At 41.4% G+C, this 17058-nt stretch overlaps 1 protein-coding gene across 1 annotated transcript in view; it reads right to left on the reverse strand.

Moving 5' to 3' along the window:
* The window catches only part of LOC126456384 (cubilin-like), a 393168-nt gene that overhangs the window by 60975 nt on the left and 315135 nt on the right, over positions 1-17058 (reverse strand). Inside the window, exons 5-6 of the mRNA XM_050092138.1 lie at positions 11792-12113; positions 7446-7658 (exon numbers count right to left, since the gene is read on the reverse strand). Of these exons, the coding sequence (XP_049948095.1) occupies positions 7446-7658; positions 11792-12113 (535 nt within the window). The remainder of the gene's footprint in view (positions 1-7445; positions 7659-11791; positions 12114-17058) is intronic.

Consider the following 17058-nt stretch of genomic DNA (forward strand, 5'->3'; position numbering starts at 1 on the left):
CTTCTGCTCAATTCCAAGCAGCAACGGGGGCAGCTCTTTCGTATTACTTTAAAACTGACCTGTTGCGAAACTCGAACAGACGGTGGGTAGCTTCAGTGCCTCACGTCACCTGATATTTTTGGCTGTTACAGGGCTGATCAAGCAAGCGAAAAAGCTTTGAAGAGTCTGTTAGTGTGAAGCTTTTTCGCCGAAAATCTAACAGGACTCACTCGATAACTGGAATCCATATAATAAAGGAAAGATATTAGGGCTTTACATGAAACGCATACCGCGTGCCACCTGATAAAAAGTATCTGTGGCGCACGGGATTTCATTAACGCGTTATCAGAATGTTCTGATAATTTATGGTGTTATCGAGCAGCGTAAATAAAATATTTCACGAGCAGCGACTCTTCTGAATTCAATCTCTTTGTACTGGTACTGCTTTCGTTCCATTTATGGGTATTGTTAGCTAGTGCATTTAATGAATTCTCTTTCCGAGTGCGAATAGTACTTCATCTCTTTTGCAGCAAGCTCCACTTTCAGTTCATAAATGAAGAATCTGCTAGCCAGGTACCCTCATTTTCTGATCGAGAAGGACAGACTTGTGAATAACGGCACAGTGTTTGAGACCGTCTGTGTTAACAGAGAAGAAAAACTTTTCGTGTACTGGAAATTATCGGTATACTCTGCAATACATTACGCTCATTTATTTCACAAAATATTGAGTGTAATTAATAAAGGAGTGAATTTTTGAGTTAAATTGTCTTTTCGAGTGGACATCACAGCGCTACGAGAGACTGTATCTTGGGAAAAATATCTCAAGTGATGTTATATTATCAAAAATGTCAGTATAATACCAACTCGAGTTTTCAATAATCGGGCCAAATATGACTCATCCTTGCCTTCAAAGAAAATACTGTGATGTGTATCTGCTTTATAGGAAAAAAACAAGCATACTTTCATGTTTGGATGAGAATGAAAATAAATGGTAGCAATATTTTCTTGAGAAGACAATCGTACAGTTCAGAAAACGCACGCATGATAAAGCGCAAACGTTTGAGCGAAGCACGTAAAAAGTACTGAAAAGTAATGAAAGTGACACACCATTTCAGCAGACCTGAAAAGAATTAAAAGCTCACATTATGTTCTATTTCAAGGGAACGATTGTGCTCCACGACCGTGATAGAACGAAGGCCAGCATTCGCCGTAATGTCATCAGTCTTGTTTTATTGCACCTCAAAATTTAGATTTCAACTGACAGTGCAGCTGTGACCAGTGTGCTATAAGCATTCATGTAGAATGAAGTAATCATTACGGCACACATTAAGATACGACATTGGCATGTACAAACATTGGTCCAGACAGCTGAAATCTGGAGTTGCAATGCGATAACAAAGACAGATGATGTTACGGCCGATGCTGACCTTCATTCTGCCCTGCATTAAAATCACTGCTGAGCTGATTTCAGATTTGCGGTCCTCATTTTGTTTCTGGAACGTGGTAAAAATGCGTGCTATCTGCTTGTTAAAAGATTATCTCCTATTTGTGAAATGAAGAACTCATTGTGATAAATAAACAAGACATTCCTCATAAAGGAGCACTTCCCAAAATTAAATTAATAAAAGTAGGAACGGTACTTCACTCAACCCTCTCCAAACATATCCATTCTGTCGACCCGATCTCCCTCTCGTATCACAACGATATTTGGCTGAAAATATCGACATGCTGTACAATGACCCATCGTAGGTTCCTCGACAGAGATAAAACAATCATTTTCGGAATATTACAGTCGACACATAATACAGTAGAATGTCAAATGGTGAACAATCAAAACTCTGGAAACAATAAGTAGAAGGAAAACGCCCTTGCCCAGTATACGGCATGCACAATTTCTTAGTGTTTCCTACTGCAGTGAAAGTTTGTGAAATTATACCGTATTTTTTCATGTTTTAAGCACTGCCTGTTACGTAATGGATAATACCCTTCACTAAATGTTTCCTTGCATATTTATTGTAAAAGTATTCTTCTTTCACTTACAAATTGCTTGTTATGAAAGTGGATAGACGAAGCAAGTAATGAAGAATAAATCTGTTTCCTGTTTCATATTACCCAGAACGCGAGATAAACAACGCAACAGTATCATATGAGAGTGTTCTGAAAAATAATGACTGCGAATTTTTTATTCTGTTCTCATTACCGGCTGCATGTCACGCACATTGCTTGATTGACTTTTCCAATTCGCTGACGCAAGCTGTATCCCTCTGCTGCTAGAGGGCTCCGAATTATAGTGTGTAACATGGCGGCGTGTAACGTAAATATGGCGGTGGGCGAGAAACAGTGTGCAGTAATCGAGCTTCGAATTCGAAGCGTTCGTGCACACGCATAGCCCTCTCTCCTCCAGCACGACAGAGCCATATCAAACAGGGGCGCTGCAAGATCTGAAGGCTTAAGATCACAGTAGTCATCAATCAGTCCCGACCGGCCCTCATCCCAGTTTCACCAATTTCCAAAAATTAAAGAACCCCTCCTATCCGCATCCTCATATGAGCATGACACGGCGGTCGGATGGTCCAGATGGGCCACTTGTGGCCTGAAGACGGGGTGCTTTTCCAAGACTCCACTTTGGCACAGATGAAGCTGTACATGTATAGGTGAAATTGCGACTCTGTCAATAAAGTCAAACATTTTACAGTGATGGTATCAACAAATGGTCTCTGTGAGAGTGGCGCTCGCCGCCGAGACGACTATGTTGACAAAATAAAAAGCCGTAATCTTGAAGAATAAACATGTAGAATGTTAATAAAGTTTCTTTCATTTGAAAAGATTTAAGAGTTTCCAATTTAAAAAATTCTTTGGCGCACTTCCCAGCACGCCCTCCTAATAATGAGATGTTAAGTGAGATCTGTCTTTAGACCGTGAAGTAAATACGACACCTGGGCATGATGCAACCTCACTGGGTGCTTTCAGTATTGAGTCCTATGACGTTGGAAATCAGTACTCTTCCGAATTAATACGACAGGTCGGTACACCAAACTGATTCGTATAAAACGGGAATCAAGGAGCCTTGTTGGCCTCCACCATTGCCTTAAGTTATGTCAGTAATGGGTTGCGTACGTGCCGGTCAGTTGTATTGACACAGCGCAGTATGATAGGTCAAAGTCAATGTAGAGACGTGACAGGACGGCAGACAGGGGCATCCATGTGTCGACGTATTCGTGACGACACAGGACTGAATTTGACCTGTTTTTGGTGTATCAATACGGATCGACCAACCAGTCTACAAGGAATGATGCATCTTTCGGAACTATGTAACACAACATAATAACAGAGATCGTAGAAACATCTTAACTCACGCTTGTCAATCATTTATCGTAACTGCCAACCCTCTCCAAACATATCCATTCTGTCGACCCGATCTCCCTCTCGTATCACAACGATATTTGGCTGAAAATATCGACATGCTGTACAATGACCCATCGTAGGTACTTCGATAGAGATAAAACAATCATTTTCGGAATATTACAGTCGACACATAATACAGTAGAATGTTAAATGGTGAACAATCAAAACTCTTTAAACAATAACTAGAAGGAAAACGCCCTTGCCCAGTATACGGCATGTACAATTTCTTAGTGTTTCCTACTGCAGTGAAAGTTTGTGAAATTATACCGTATTTTTTCATGTTTTAAGCACTGCCTGTTACGTTTCTCACCACCATTCGGGACTCTGCTCTTTCATAGCAGCACTGCGAAATTAATATCATATTCAGTATTGAGGTATGCATTTTGTGACAGGTCTAAGATAAGAGATTTAGGTTCTCTGAATTACCTTAAGAAAACTACCAATCATGTAACATTTTATTTGGGAATTAATTGACCAATTAAAATATGATGATTATTATCTTCACATACAACTGCATTTAGTTGCTGCGTCACAGCTCCACCTGGAGTAGCGAATTACTCTTGTGGCTGACTCAACAAAACGACGTCATTTGGAGGATAACACAAGACGCCTCAGTAACTAGGCATGCTAGAGCAAGAACATAGATTCAGTGCGCATTAACGTGTATTCGGGAAGCTGGAACTGCAGTAGACACCTTACTGGACCTCTGAAAAGGAGGAAATGCTACAGTTTACAACACTGTCAGAGCGTGTAGAGTACTGAAATGACAGAAAAGCTAGGGCAAATGATGTTATGATTACCCAACAGTTACGCCTGGCAACTTCTGCCTGTTATGACTTAGTGGTCATGAACACTGCCGTTTCAGAAACACTAACCAAACTGCCTCTTATATATATTACCAAATTCATGCAGGAATTATGTATTATGTGGTCACTGCCAGCCATTTGTTTCAGTGGGAGGTCTATGCCCCTATATCATCCAAGGTGAAACAGCATACTGCCCCAGACAGACTCCGTCATCAGCTGCAGACTGGCGCCTTATCACCGGAGAGGATCCCTCTGGGTGACTGTCTACAGCTACTAGTCGTCTTCCTTGCGGAATGGAGTTCGAACCAGGGCTTTCCAGCTGCCCAGCCATTACTGTCTGAACAGGTCAAACATTGCCGTCCTTCTTTGTCGAATGTGGATACACGCTGTCACTGTCCACAATTTTCCCTTTGCAGACACAGGACAGTGTCATCATTTTCGCTAGGGATCTCACCTGCCCAGTGAGTTGTCTCGCTGAGTAATGGAGGCAGGCCAGCTGTTTGATGCCACGAGCTTTCTGACATCCATGCACCACCTGGCGTTGTTCCTGTGTCAGCACTGTGGCCACTGTGCTAAAACAGCAGCTCCATGCTGACAGGTCATTGCCTGACGAAACACACAGAGAGCCCTCCTTCCGATGGGCCTGTGCATTGAGTTGCATACTCAGCCAATCATGGCCGCCTAAGTCACTGGGGAGCATTAACCGTGTCCCCAGTTATCCCTTCGCTGCTGCGTGACACCACAACACTGCAGTCCCGCTCAGGATGGTGAACCGATACTATTCTGATAATTAAAAAACAGTATTAATAGCAAATTTCTTTTAATCAGAGTGACCGGTTTCAATCCTTAAGGATCATCTTCGACTCTTAAAAACACACGTACAGATAGAGGGATCCTTACAGTAACTTATATACACTAAAGTAAGATTACGAACTACATACACCCAGAACGGCAGGTGGACTTCCATGGAGCAGGCTGCGTCGAACCACGACGTTGAACTAACTGCTAAATGGATAGGCCAGGAGTGGTCTTAAATAGCACTAGTCCAACTCACCGTCCAGTGTATGACAGCAGTGTTAGCCAATCAGAAGCACAGTGCGTACTATTAGCATAAAATGTATTACAATTGTGTATATTACTAAGATTTGAAGAAGAGTTATAGGTAAAATACATTGTAAAATTTCTATGAAATAGCTATTCGTCAAAAAATATAAACTGTAGTAAATAATTAGCTTAAAATAAAGTATTCTAGGCTGCCCGCCGTTATCCGTTCCGTAATATACGTTCTGTTGGCAAAGATATGTGGAATACCTGTCAAAGGTTGCTATAGCGATAGAGAGAAGCTGTTAGCAAAGATAATCTATATGGACGTAGAAACGGCGTCCAATATCGATGCGACATTCTGAAAAGCTGCCACAGAGTGCTGTAATGGGAGCAAAGACGATATATGTAAACGTTAAGGTTTGCCGTAAAAACGGAGTCCTCTATAGATGTGATACATCAATATAAATAGAAAATATAGTAGTGAATATAATAGTCGTTAGGGATTATTCATAGTAATATGAATGGCAGAATAGCGAAACATGGGGCGTTAGTTAACAAGTAATCTTGCCTGTTATGTAGGAAGGAAACATAGGCACAAAGGGCAGCATAAGGTTTTAGATATACAAGGCTCCATTACAGCTCGTGTTAGACAAGAAATGGTTTTAATTCATATGATAGATAATATTGTGTAAAGTAATGGTGATGCAGGAACAACCCATTCAACATCAAATGATACAAAATCCGTTAAAAAGAGACTGTTAGTGAAAAAAACACTTTCTAAAGAGAAAGGGGGGGGGGTGGTGGTTGGGAACAGAACATCGAGAATATTAACATAACAGCAGGGGAAAATATAAAGAAACTATAAAATCATGAATCATAGAAAAATGCTAATGACGAAATTACAAGTCGGCATTATTTGTATAGAAAGAAGGTACTCTGAAACATAGACTGGTGAAAAAACGAAAGAGCAGTCAAAATTATAACAAGTCTTCAAAAAGATCAAAGAAATACTTTTCCCTAAAATCAAGTTGCTCGCCCAGTAAAGCTAGAGGCTCGTTTTTATAATGTGTGTTAATTTCTATTTCTTGCAGTGAAATTAATAACTTGCGTCAGAATGCTGATCAACAAACGCAACAATGGTAATAGCCACTCTTCTACCCTTCGTTAGAAAGAGTTAATATTCTCCTAGCGAAACAGTGTACATCTAATGCGTTGATGTTGTTACGAGACAAGCTAAACTAAAATGTCGTCTTAGCACTGGCTTAGGGTAATCGTCAGTTGAGTTCTTTCCAACTTATTTGGCCGAAAAGTTCCCACAGTTACCTAGTGGATGTTCAGTTTCGGCACCCATGCACATTGCATCTAGTACACTTCTGCTTACACCCAGTGCTAAGCAACCGCATATATAGCTCCGTTATGGAAATTAAATCATATAGAAAGGTCCCTGAATTCCATTGAAATACTGTCAATCAGCGAAGAGAACCATAATGATTACCTTCGACAGTGCAGTCAATCCTGTGGAGTAGTCATCTTCTCCCAAGAAAGGCTTATTGTGAATTAGAAATAAAACTACAGAACTCCTCGTCTTGACTCTTCCTCGTGTTACGTGGGGCAGATAGAGCCAGATGTGGTTCAAAAATGGTTCAAATGGCTCTGAGGACTGTGCGACCTAACATTTGAGGTCATCAGTCCCCTAGAACTTAGAACTACTTAAAACTAACTAAGGACATCACACAAATCCATGCCCGAGGCAGGATTCTAAACTGCGACCGTAGCGGTCGCGCGGTTCCAGACTGAAGCTTCTAGAACCGCTCGGCCACCGCGGCTGGCAGTCAGATGTGGGACAGGGAGTACAGCGGATACTCTCTATAGTTGGAAGACTCTCCAAAGTGTGGCTGCAGCGAGATGGCGCACGCAGTGCCACATATCGCTCAGGATTGCACCCTGGAATAAATACTTTCATGTTTAAAATAAGTGAGTGCTTGCAAAACCAGGACATTAATCTTTGACTTTTCCTTCTGTTTATCTAACTGACAGTTTATCGTTGTTTTATTTCTAACTGTTAATATACTTGTGAATATCTAAAGGTGTAAATACTACAAATGTAAATAAATGGGGAGCCGCTAACTGGGGTACCTCACCGCTACAATAATGTCATATAAACTGATATGCACCTGCTCAGCTCTGAAAGAAGCTACTCTTGTCGCTCACCCAGAATAGCTGCCAGTCTTGCTTTCGAAGCGCACAAAGAGCGCGTTCCCGGTGGAGACGAAGTCGTGCTTCTCCATGGCCCTGGAGAAGGTGTCGCAGAAAGTCTTGATGATGCGCGCGTCGTCCGCCCATGCAGCGTCGTACAGCGTCAGCGACTCCCCGCAGTCACCTTCATAAGGCTGGATGGGCGCTTCGATGCGGTTTATCCTGAAACTGCACAGGAGGCACTTGTAAATCACATTATTAAGCTAGTGACAGGATGAAGCAAATGCGAAAAATTTGAACAACCAATTCACAGCAATGAAAGACGTTTTCCAAGCAGTGATCAGCAAACCACAATATACTGCGCCGAACTGATATGAAAACGGCTATCATTTCTCGGTAGTTGACAAGAGATGTAATTTTTAACTGTACTTCGACACAGAGACTATGTAGTTACTGACGATGTGGCCGTAAAGATATAAATTCATCTCAATTCCCTTTTATGGCAACGTTTCTAATAAACTCAGAACATTGTTAACCAGTTATAGTGTAAGAATTGCATTCAAAGCCGAAAACACACTAGGTCAGCTATCTGCACACAACGTCGAATCAAAAATACCTGCTACACCGACTGCAACGTCTTTTATATTGGCCAAAGAGGCAGAAATTTTGAAAATAGATTCAAAGAACATACGTAAGTAACGAGTAAGAATGCAGAAGTTAAATCTAGATTTTTGTCTCACTTAATTTCAAAACGACACATGGTCACTAATACTGCCAATAATATAATAATTACGCATAAATTGTAAAAAAGTACCCGTATGAGCAATTTTGAGGAAACAAAAGTCTACAGTCATGTGCACCATAGTAACAGTGATATTCTTAACGAAAGAAAAAAAACCTCAAAAACATTGTTAATTTTAATTCCTTTCGGAATAGTTTCGATGTGTTATAAGCTAATTAATTTTACCCTATTATATCTCTTTGCACAGACCCATTTATCGTAAACAGCATGCCATGCTAAGTTCCTTATCGCAACATGCTATGTTAACATAGTGTTTGCGCCATAAATGTCCTTTGTTACTTTACTATCGTTGTTTCCCAGACCATCATAGCGTCTCTGAGCGTCATCTGCTGTACTTTCTCGTTTCGTAATAATACTTTAACTTTTTTTCTCGTCTTGTCATTATGCACCTCTGTCAGTCATTTAAATCGAACTTCCGTTCTTATTTTATTTTCAAACAATTTTATCGTCTTTTGTCTCATAATTTCCATTTGCCTAATCACCTACCCACCCCGTACTGGCCCTACTTCTAACTTGCTTCTCCCGTATTAAAGTATCACTCCTGACCTCCAGAGTCGTCCTGTGCCCACCCACGACACCTAACTTGCAAGTTCAAGAGAAATATGTCGATTTACTAAACTGTGACTACTTGTTACAGTATTTACGTCACCATGGTGTTTCCTCATGTTTGTTAACAAGTCTTTCAACTTTATTTAATTTATATAACACATATCCATTTTAATAATAGACTAGTTCACACTATATTATGTTAGTTCATTGATTATCTGAATTGTGTAGACGAATTGTTTTAAACATTTATGTATTTGAATTGTTGTTGATGATGCGCATTGCTATCATTTGATTAATTCTGTCATACTCCGCTGTTTCATATCATGTAGATGCCAGTAAATAATGGCCTTTGTGGCAGAAACCGGTCTTGGTTTAAAATAAAAAGAAAAATAGCAGCTGTTGCGGGCATTTTCTTCAATACTAAACATAGCGATAAACACCGAACTGATGAATAAATATTGCACGGGAAGAAACTGGTACCTAATAACCTCAGACGGTGGCGTAATCAGTGGAATGATACTAAAAAATGTGCACATCTAATTCAGTGTCTTTTGAAGAAACAAGCTTCTCTAACAATCCATCATCAACGACACGTTAAACTTTTCAAGGTGGGTACTTCTATGGAAACTTGACTACATATGCTTAAGCCTTGATGTCCTGTTGTAAACAAATTCATGACGCTACCTGACTTCAGTTATGAAAAAGGAATTAAAGTATGTAGCTCACACTTACGGAAAACGCGAATCCAATGAATGGTAGACATCGCATTTATAATCAAATATCAGTCAATGCGAAAATTATTTGAAAAATACTATTTATGTTAAAATCTATAACAGTGATCAACATATACCCGACGTGGTGGAATGGGCGTCGCAGCCCTTTCCTCCAATCAGAATATTCGGAAATGGAAATAAGAAGTTACTGGTAAAACGTCTCCTAGTTACATGAATTATGATGCGCTATAAAGCAATTAAATATGCATGAACTATTGCATATTGCTGAACGCCCGATACAACAATATCTGCAAGTGAGGTTTGTGGAAAATGATCACACGGACTGTACAGAATCTGCTACAGCAATTTTACACTCAGTCAGTGGGCAGAACGTACTTTTACTTTTGAAAAATTTGCATCCAGAGATTGGAATATTCATCACTACAGACTGGGGAAAACCATCTTGGAACTCAATGACTTCTGCTTCATCACAGGCCTCAATTGAAAGATGAAGGGGATACTTAGCAGTATGTAAGTACGGAATGATACAGAAACACAGAAACAGCACATATCAAATTGTTACTTAAACGTTCAAAAAAAAAAAAAAAAAAAGTTTGGGAAAGCGGCAGCAAGAACAAAAAATATAACTAAATTGTATGTCGATTTGAAATCAGCAAACAGGGGACATGAGCCACTTGGCATTCTAGATACATCCACTATTTAGGTCGGAAGTTAAAGAAATCAGAATATCACAAATACGTACTCACGACATCCAGAAAAGCACAGAGAGTGACGACATTGAATGCATAATGCATTATTTGACTATTGACCATAACACGTGCAGGGAACCACCTTCAAACTAGCGAAATTAGTGAAAATAAGCCATGTTTGAAACCACCATGCTGGCCGCAGTGGCCAATCTTGTGTCAATGCTCTGAAAAGCTAATCATTTGCATATCACAGCACCATCTTTCCGTCGGTTCAATTTCGCGTCTGTAGCACGTCATCTTCGCGGTGTAGCAACTTTAATGGCCAGTAGTGTACCATGCACTCTGCGTACACTGATAACCACACTGCCTAAGAACTTTTTCGTTACCTCGTGTCAAAGGACTGAATGACGACATTTCGCAGCGTACCCCAATGACAGACGTGAAGGTAGAGAATCAGTAAAGTTCTGGAAAGTACTGACAGGGAGGTGGAGCCATCTCGACTCCACTGTCGTGTGTAGCAGCTCTAGGTTTCCTGGCTGAGAATGCATGGCACGAAAAGTCCGAAGGTGGTCTCGCAGACACCCGACTGGGTTTAAATCTTGGGGGCTTGGTGGCCAGGGGAGTACGGCAGTGATCCCGGTGGTCTTCGAACGATTCAGGTACACTATGAGCTGTTCGAAACGTTGCGTTGTGCTGCTGGTAGATTCCTTCAGCAAACTGTATGTGGGGGATGTAAAAGGTCCTCAAGGATAAATGCATATGTTAGCTGATTCACTGTGCGTGGCAGAATGAAGAGGGGATGCCACGAAAACATAACGCTCCCTCGTCCGGTCTGGAGTCTTTGCATTCAAATATTTCAAGAGGTACTCGTCTATGGCCATCAGTCCGATGGAGCATGAAATGTGATCCATCTGAAAAGGACACGTGTTGCCACTCAGTAGGCTTCGAATTGCGGTACTGGCTTACAAATTGGAGCCTTTGTTGCCTATGAACAGCAATAAGCATGGTTGCATGAACCGGGCACCTGCTGTGTTGGTCTTTGAGGAGACTTGGTAGCCCCTTGGTTCATCTGGGCGGTCAGTTCTTCAGCAGCGGAACATCTACTCGCCCGTGCACATCTCCGCAGCAGTCGATCACTCCTGTCATCTATTGGCGGTAGTACACCACATTTGTATCAACACCAGTTTTGGATAGCGCAATTTTCCCATGCGCAGCGTACAATAACCATGGTGGTATGCGAACAGTTTGCAATCGGAGTCCTTTCGGAAATGATTCTAGCCTTGGTCAAAAACCCAGTGATCATGCTCTTTTGGACGTCAGATAAATCGCTCCGATTGCGCATAACGACAACGACTCCATTGTTTTCCGACACGCTTTGTAAACCCTCGACTGCTAGTGCTGCCACCTGCCATTTGTGGGTGGTCATTGAAATTGACGTCAAACATCAACCATAGTCGGTAATCACATTAATGTGACGGTACACTGTGTACACTCACAGAAAAGTCCTGAGATTTGTATGCATCCGATCTTCCTCTTCTCAGCATATGGGATGCGCCAAAGGGATTTGTCAGTTAATAGTCGACGTACCTGGGGAAGTAGAGGCGGACGACCTCGCCCGGACGCCCACGCATGAGGTAGGTGCAGGAGGTGTGCGGCGGGTACCAGTGGGCCACGCTCAGGAAGATGCCCTCAGAGTCCCCGGAGGAGGCGAGCGCCTCCGAGCTCAGCAGCCAGTCGCACGTGCCGTTGCGCACGCCCGCCGTCTCCACGTGGCCCGGCCAGCTGCCCACGTTGAAGTGGAAGCCCGTATTCAGCAGCGGGCCCGCCGCCGAGCTCGAGAACTCCACCAGCAGGTCCTCCGACGTGCCGATGATGGAGTACGGGAACTTGCCCATGCCGCAGAACACGCCTGAAAACAATGGCGAGCGTCACACTCTACCCATAAAACTGGCTCACGTTACTACAAGTATTAACAGATTTGCCACCAACCTGACACAAACAAAGGCATTTCAGAGAGAATAATCAAAAATGGTTCAAATGGCTCTGAGCACTATGGGACTTAACATCTTAGGTCATCAGTCCCCTGGAACTTAGAACTACTTAAACCTAACTAACGTAAGGACATCACACACATCCATGCCCGAGGCAGGATTCGAACCTGCGACCGTAGCAGCCCCGCGGTTCCGGACTGCAGCGCTAGAACCACACGGCCACCGCGGCCGACAGAGAATAATCCTATTTGAAAAGATCATATGAAGAGTAGAAAGTGAAAAGTTTCTAAGTAGCAAATCTCACATCTGCCTAGATATACGGTAGTGCAAGAAGTGTTGCTTTGTCACTGCTATCAAAAGAGAAGTGCAAGTACCGAAATGGTTCAAATGGCTCTGAGAACTATGGAACTTAACTTCTTAAGTCATCAGTCCCCTAGAACTTAGAACTACTTAAACCTAACTAACCTAAGGACATCACACACACCCATGCCGGAGGCAGGATTCGAACCTGCGACCGTAGCGGTCGCATGTACCGAACTGTGCCGCCATCTGAGCGCGTTTCCCCTTGGTACTGCTCTGATAGGGTCACGTGGCCGTCTGTAGTTCGAGTCAGGTCTTGTAGTCAAAGAGGTAACAACTACAATGTATTCCAGCGAGGACTGCACCGATATGATACTGATCTATGAAGAGACACAGCGCAGTGGAGCTGAGGCCCGGAGGCTGTGATCACAACGTTTACCGACGCGGCGTCTAAATTCTGCGTATGTTTTTAGAAACGGGTTTACGAACGGAGGAAGCTTTCCAGGTTCAATAAGTCGTGGAAAGACCTATTCCGACGCAACCGATGTTTCCCGGGACGTTATCGAGTATTTAGGAATACATGCCACGCACGGTAAGCATAATTTAAATGAAAATAACGCATACGTACAATGAACTATGAACGAAACTGTTACGGTGCTACTGTGTTTAGGTTTCTGTGTTATGCCTCTCTATAATAACATAATAGTAATAATAATACTAACATGGTTATTAATATTATGAAAGTCGTTACACTCCCCCTCGTAATACCTATTTCTCATCGTAATTAGGACAAAGCAGAGTAGCAGCGGATCTCGGGATATGGAGAAACGATAACATCATCTTTTTACGCTGTGCCTACACCATCAGCTACATGGAAACGATATCCAAAACAGGGCATCGTTCAGACATATCTCGTAAATAAAGTCGCCGTAAATCCAGATTTAATCAGGCAGATTTTCGATTTTCTGGGTAGATAAATGATATTTCGCCAATGAGGCTCCTGTCAACAGACACAATATACATAACCGGGCTCCTGAAAATCTTCACTGATTACGACCATACCCAGGCGAGCTGGTCTCTTAACGTATGGAATGGTATTCTAGGAGACCCCATCACCATCATTGGACGAGTTTATTTGGCTCCCAGACTAACTGCTCAGCTAAATGTAGGGATCTCCTAGAAAACATCCTACTTCATTTATCTGTGATTCACTGATATCAGCAACATTATGTACCCCCTATTATTGTAGGAGGATTAGGGAGTATCAGAACAATGTGTACCCCGAACGGTGGAGAGTCGTGGTGGTTCCATTCGATGGTCAGCGAGATCACGTGATTTAATCCCCTAGGATTTCTCATGGGGTTATATCGAAGTCAAGGCTTACGAAACTGAACCGGAACATTCAGATGTTTTAAAAGAAAGAGTATGTCATGCTTGCGCTTCAATACCAGCAGAAATGTTACGAGATTCCATGCCAATACCGAAAGGCTCTTACATTAATGCATCCAACAAGGCGGACATACATTTGAATATTAGTATTATGAATAATGCAGTTATAAATATCTGCCAATTTATAACATAGGTTTAAAGGAAAATCATTTGTGATAATCATTTTTTCTTTGTTCTTTATGGCAATCAAAAATGTGAAAGCATTTATGTAATACAGCCAACTGTGAAGCATGAATGTGTTGTTAATAAACCTTATATTGATATGCCTTGAAACACAATTAATATGCTTTGGCGGTTGTATAGATTGTTTTGGTCAGGGAGAATCATTCTCCTCAACAGGCACCTTTCTCGAGCCCGGAAATCTAATCCAGCACCGCTCCTACAGCAAGTAAGTTTTCTATTGACAAGCTATAGGACGAGTTATAGTTGTAAAGCGTTTGATTTCAAGCGCTGGTCTTAAGTATAGCAGGCTCTCGTCTTTGTTGGTGTGGAGCGCCCTTTAGTGTTCTACCTAGGTAAACCTTTCGGCGTTTGTGGTATCGGGGATTAACTAACGTCAATGGGGGATGATGTGCGTGGGCCACATGGTATGTATCTGTATTTGTACACAACTAAATTGATTCCAAAAAAGTTGAGAAGATATTCTGATACCACCCAAATAAGTTGCGCCCCACAGCATCGCAAAAAATAATGAGTCAATTTAGAAATTAAATATATTCTCGCTATTTCTTAACACCGTATGAAAAGTTGTAAGTGAAAAATTTCTAAGCACGAAATCTGAAATTCATCAAGAAAATGAAAAAAAAAAACAATTTATCTCTCTTTGTATGTAGCTTACTTGAATACAAATAATTTAGAATGTATTCTGATGTTACTGCATCGTCGCAAAAAATAATGAGACGGATTAGAAAGTAAATCATAAAATAAATACTCTGTTACCAAACTTCTAAGCTCAATGGAGCATGCATCCAAACAGCTGATTAGAATAATGTACGGAAAAATGGAAAACAGATTCGACCATATGTTAGGTGACGATCGGTATGGCATTAGAAGAGGTAAAGGCATCAGATACACAGTTCTGAGATTGCACTTGATAATGAAGCATGGTTGAAGAAAAGTCAAGACACCCGCATGGGATTAGTCGATCTAGAAAATCGTTCGACAATGCAAAATCGAGCAATAATGGTGAAAGGTTAAGAAAAAAATAGTAAGCTATTGGGGAACGTGGGTGATATACACCACGTACGAGAGCAAAGTGGGAAAAATAAGACTGGAAGACCACGAACGAAGTGCTCGAACTAGAAACTCCGTAAGACAAGGATGTAGTCTTTCGCCCCTGCTGTTCAATCTATACAAAGAAGAAGCAATTGCCGAAATAAAAGAAAGATTCAAAAGTAGAAATAAAAAGTCAGAGTGAAACGATATCACATACAAAAATCGCTGGTGATATTGCTATCTTCAACGAAGTTGAAAGAGAATTACAGGATCTGTCGAAAGGAACGCATTGTCCAATTGGTATAGAATTTAGACTGAGCGTCAACTGGAAAACGACAGAAGTAATGAGATGTAACAGAAATGAAGATAGCGAGAAACTTGACATCAAAACTGGTGATCATAAAGAAGGTGAAGTTACGGAATTCTACTACACTGGCAGTAAAAAGCTCGTGACGGATGAAACAAGGAGAACAAAAAAAGCAGACTAACACACGCAAAGAACACATTCCTCACCAAGAGAAGTCTACTGGTATCAAACATACACTTTAATTTGAGGAAGAAATTTCTGATGATGTACGTTTGGAGAACAGTACTTTATGGTAGTGAATCATGGACAGAACAGAAACGAAACGTTTGAGATGAGGGTCTACAGAAGAACGTTGGGAATGAAGTGGACTGATAAGGTAAGGAATGAGGAGGTTGTCCACAGATCCGGCAAAGAAAGATACATATGGGAAACACTGACAAGAAGAGGGGACGGGATGATCGTACATGTGCCACGACATCAGGGAGTAACCTTCACGGAACTAGAGTGAGCTGTGTAAAGTAAAAATTTTACGGGAAAACGGGGATTTGAATATATCCATCAAATATCTGAAGACGTTGGGTGCTAGGTCTACTCTTAGATGAAGAGGTTAGTGGAGGATAGGACTTCACGGAGGACCGCATTAAACCAGTCACAAGATTGGTGACTCAAAAGAAAAGCCTTATTTCAGGTAAGTGGCTATAGATGCCAATGAGAAAGTATTTTCTAGATGAAATCGGCATCCAGAGACAAATGAACACAGTTACCAGTTACGAGCCGACACCTTCATCTTCCGAGAGCTGATCATATCCCAATAAAATTCTTTGTTGTTTATGTTAATTGTTTTCGATTTTTTCCACAGCAAATGTAAACAACAACAAAATGTAATATTAAAACAAAAGACGTAGAAATATGAAGTTATCGGTTCTAAACGGAATCAACTTGTATTTTGTACACTGCAACTGTGAGAAATGTAAGTATCTGACAAAGTAACAGGAAGTGAGTTCTTGTTCCAATTACCATTGTTACTGAGGCGCTACATTTTATTTGTGATAGTACGAGTACATAAAACAACATCAGGTTCTTACCTGGTCGAATTGTACTCGATAAAACACCTTTCCAATATGTTTCAAAATTTGAACCTCCAGAAGGAAGCACAGCTTGGCATAAAGATCAAGCGCCATACAATAATGCGTGTTTGATGACTTTCTCCATGGTTTAGCATCTGGATCAACTCTAGGGACATAGTGCCCAACCATTAGAATTTTTCACATAACCCATATAAGTTGTCAAGCTACCCGACGGTTAGCCACTCTTCATGTCCTGAGCTTAGTGCTCAATACGTTTATAGAGTGCAAGGTTCCTTTTTTATAGGCGACTTTGCATTACTTTCGAGACGACAGACTCTGGATTTTGTAATGAGTAAAGCGGATAGAATTATCGCCCTGAAGTTGTAAGCTGTGTACGAGTTCTTACCGATGAATACTCTTTGAGAGAGAAAACGACGCTCTATAAAGGAATTGTCCGTATGGACTACGTCTTAGAGTGTATTAGTAACGTTTGTCACGATCTGGTTTCCTAAAATATGCTTCCTC

This window comes from Schistocerca serialis, chromosome 2 (assembly GCF_023864345.2).
Source record: "Schistocerca serialis cubense isolate TAMUIC-IGC-003099 chromosome 2, iqSchSeri2.2, whole genome shotgun sequence".
Taxonomy (NCBI): Eukaryota; Metazoa; Arthropoda; class Insecta; order Orthoptera; family Acrididae; genus Schistocerca; species Schistocerca serialis.